This window comes from Nestor notabilis, unplaced genomic scaffold (assembly GCF_000696875.1).
Source record: "Nestor notabilis isolate BGI_N333 unplaced genomic scaffold, ASM69687v1 scaffold21534, whole genome shotgun sequence".
Lineage (NCBI taxonomy): Eukaryota > Metazoa > Chordata > Aves > Psittaciformes > Psittacidae > Nestor > Nestor notabilis.
The window spans coordinates 26,385-29,372 of NW_009924575.1; the positions used below are offsets into that span (position 1 = coordinate 26,385).

At 54.8% G+C, this 2,988-nt stretch overlaps 1 protein-coding gene across 1 annotated transcript in view; it reads left to right on the top strand.

Annotated features, from left to right (window-relative positions):
* Positions 1 to 2,694, top strand: part of LOC104404278 (ephrin-B1) — a gene marked incomplete at its 3' end in the record, with an annotated part of 17,404 nt that extends 14,710 nt beyond the window's left edge. The window contains exons 2-3 of the mRNA XM_010012668.1: positions 1,471 to 1,563; positions 2,566 to 2,694. Of these exons, the coding sequence (XP_010010970.1) occupies positions 1,471 to 1,563; positions 2,566 to 2,694 (222 nt within the window). The remainder of the gene's footprint in view (positions 1 to 1,470; positions 1,564 to 2,565) is intronic.
* Positions 2,695 to 2,988: the final 294 nt, after the last annotated feature.

Genomic DNA, 2,988 nt, shown 5'->3' on the forward strand with positions numbered 1-2,988 from the left:
GATAACTCAGCAAACGGCCCAACGACTTTCTGATTAGTAAAACATTTGCTGGTGTTTCTCACGAGAGCCTCGATTGCACAGAGGCGTTTGGACAGAGCTGATGGACTTTGAGCTGCATCCTGGCGTGATCCAGGCTCACTTTCCAGCATAGCTCAGCATCGGGTGCTCATCAAGGCACCCAAGGGTCCTGCTGTGGGAAAGCGAGTGCAGAAGGAAAATAAAGACCTTGCTCCATATCCCAACCTCTACCCATCACTTCCTCACCAACACCCAGTGGGGTCTTATGGATTTGGCCCCACCGACCATCAGTGACCCTCCCTCCCCAAACCCAAGCTTTTGTGGGGTGGAGGCAGGATTTGGGCTGTGGAGGCAACCTGAAACCCTGGGGCTGAGTTTTGGCATTGAGCTGTGCTGTGCTGGCCAAATCCTGCTTTGCTTCACTGCCTTGTCTCTGTAAAACTATCCCCATAGCTTCGCGATTCTCCATTGCACCGCCTTTCCTAAGCCCCACTCATGCTGTATGCTGCCGCCATGTTCCTCCCGGGTTTATTGCTTCCCTGGGTGAATAAATCCCTATGCTTGGATTTGGCAGAGCATTGGGATGATTTGTGTTTGCTGTGATGGACAGAGAACAGCCCCTGGTCTCGGGGAGAGCTGTCTATGCACCCTGCATGCGGCGCATCACCTGTCCACTGGGCGCAGCAACCACTGGGCACTCGAGGGCCCTTTTGGGGTTAGAAGCCACTTTTTCGAGTGTGTTTAGCAGAGTCTGTCACTGAGGTGCTTAATGCTGTAATCCTCTGGTTTGGGTTATTTTTGCCCCATGTAACCCCCCTGCCCTGAGCCATCCCCGCCGTTGCAGAGGGCTGGCGGGCATGTGGATGTGTGGAGGTCCTTCCCTGTGTGGTGGCAGCAGGAGATGTGCGGCTCCCTGAGCTCCCGCAGGATTGAAAGGCTTAAAAAAATCTGTGCCGTCTAAAGCAAAAAGTTAATGTGAATTTAACTGACTTCTGCCCTGCAATTAGAGCCACTCAACCCCACTGGGGCTCTGAGTTTACATTCTTTACTGAGGCACAGTGTGTAATTATATATGTATAATTTAAACTGTGCATATGCATGTGTTCCTATTATACACCGAGGAGCAAAGGAAATTATCCAGGAATTAAAGGGGGAGGAGGGTGCAGGCATGGAGAATGGCTTGCTTGTGTGGATGTGGCAGTGAGGGAAAGCTGGAGCGATCACGTCCTCACCACTGCAAACATCTTCAGAAGGTGTAGAAAACAAGAACTCGGTGTATTAAACACTGTGGGTGCCAGACTGGGGCATGAAGAAGTGGCTGCAATGAGGGGTCAGGAGTGAACCCCCCCATGCTGAGCTCCTGCTTGATGCCTGGGGACAGCGGGCACCTGCCCAGCAATGTCCTTGCAGCTCCCAAAAGCCCTGCCTAATGTTCCTTTTCTTTTCTTGCAGCCACTTCCAACGGGACACTGGATGGCCTGGAGAACCGGGAAGGAGGGGTCTGTCAGACACGCTCCATGAAGATTGTCATGAAAGTGGGGCAGGGTGAGTCCTTCTGCACCCAAGGGTCTCCTGTCACTGAAATGCCTTTGTCCAACAAAACGTTGGCCCCTGAACCAGGCTCCTGATCTGTGGTGGGTGGTCTGGATTCAGGAGAAACTGAGGCCAGGCCAGCTGGTCCTTGGGAGGCCTCCCCAGTTAATTCATCAGAATTTCATTTTTGGATCTTTTTTCTTCCCTTTTTTCTTTTGCCAACGCTTGCACATGCTTGGTGCATTGGGATTAAAATGGAGTAGTTGTTCTGTGTTGCCTTGTGGTTTGTGTTGTGGTGGGAAGCTTGCTCAGTGTGAGACCCATGAACCGTGCAAGCGCATCAGTGGGAGGAGTGGCGGTGTTCCCGTGACCTGCTGGGACCTGAGAGGGGGTTCCAGTTGGGCATGCATCAGTGCTTGGACTCAGCGTGGTCCTGGCAGCTCTCAGCGGTGCTGGCCTCCACAGTGTGGGGACAGTGCAGGCTGATGGCAGTGGGACACAAAGGGTACTGGCAATAGTGGGGCTGTGGTGTGTGCTCTTCTCCTGGAGGGAGCTCCCCAACACCTCCCATTGCAAGCTGCCAGGTGCCTCCAAGCCCTGGGATGGCCTGGGCTTGTTTCAGCCCCCAATTCACATGCACAGCTCCTTATGGCTGCTTTTCATTATTGTGTTTTCACTGTGGGGCCAATATTTATAATAAACAGAAGAAGCAGTGCTGCAGCCTTGGCAGGCTGCCTTCCCTTCCTGTTCCTCCTGCTGCCCGTGCAAGAAACTTGCCCCAACCCACACATGGGAGCTCAGAAAACAAAAGGCGGGGGGGATTAGGGTGGGGAAGCTGCTTCCCACGAGCCCTGAAGCAGCTCAGCCTTGCTCTGCTGCTCTCTGCATCTCCCATTGCTCCTTTTTCTCTCCCTTCACCCTCTGGGGGTGGCTGGCTGGGATAGTTGGGGAGCGAGGAGCGAGTTGCTGCCATCCAGGTTGAATCTCATCTGTCCCTTCCCCTCTTTTCCCCAGATCCGAACGCAGTGATCCCAGAGCAGCTGACGACGAGTCGGCCGAGCAAGGAGTCCGACAACACCGTGAAGATTGTCACACAGAGCCCGCACAGCAAGGTCCCTGCGGTGGAGGAGCCCGGCAAGCCGGGTGAGCTTTGACAGGGGCACCTAGGGGGAGGGATGGAGGCTCTGCCCTCCCATAGGGCTTGGAGGTAGCTGCTGCTGGCAGGGCAGCTCTGAGCCAGGCTTGTAGCATGGACCCTGGGAATGCCAGGCGCTCCAGAGCAGGGATCTAAATGAGTTTACCATAAGCGCTGTGCCCATCTCTGCCATCCCTGCTGCTCACAGCATCTCCTTGCCTCAGCCCTGAGCCTTCTGGCCAGGGACCACTCAGGGCACAGCACGGGCAGCCAGGCTGCTGTGTGGAGGAGCTCGCGTTTGT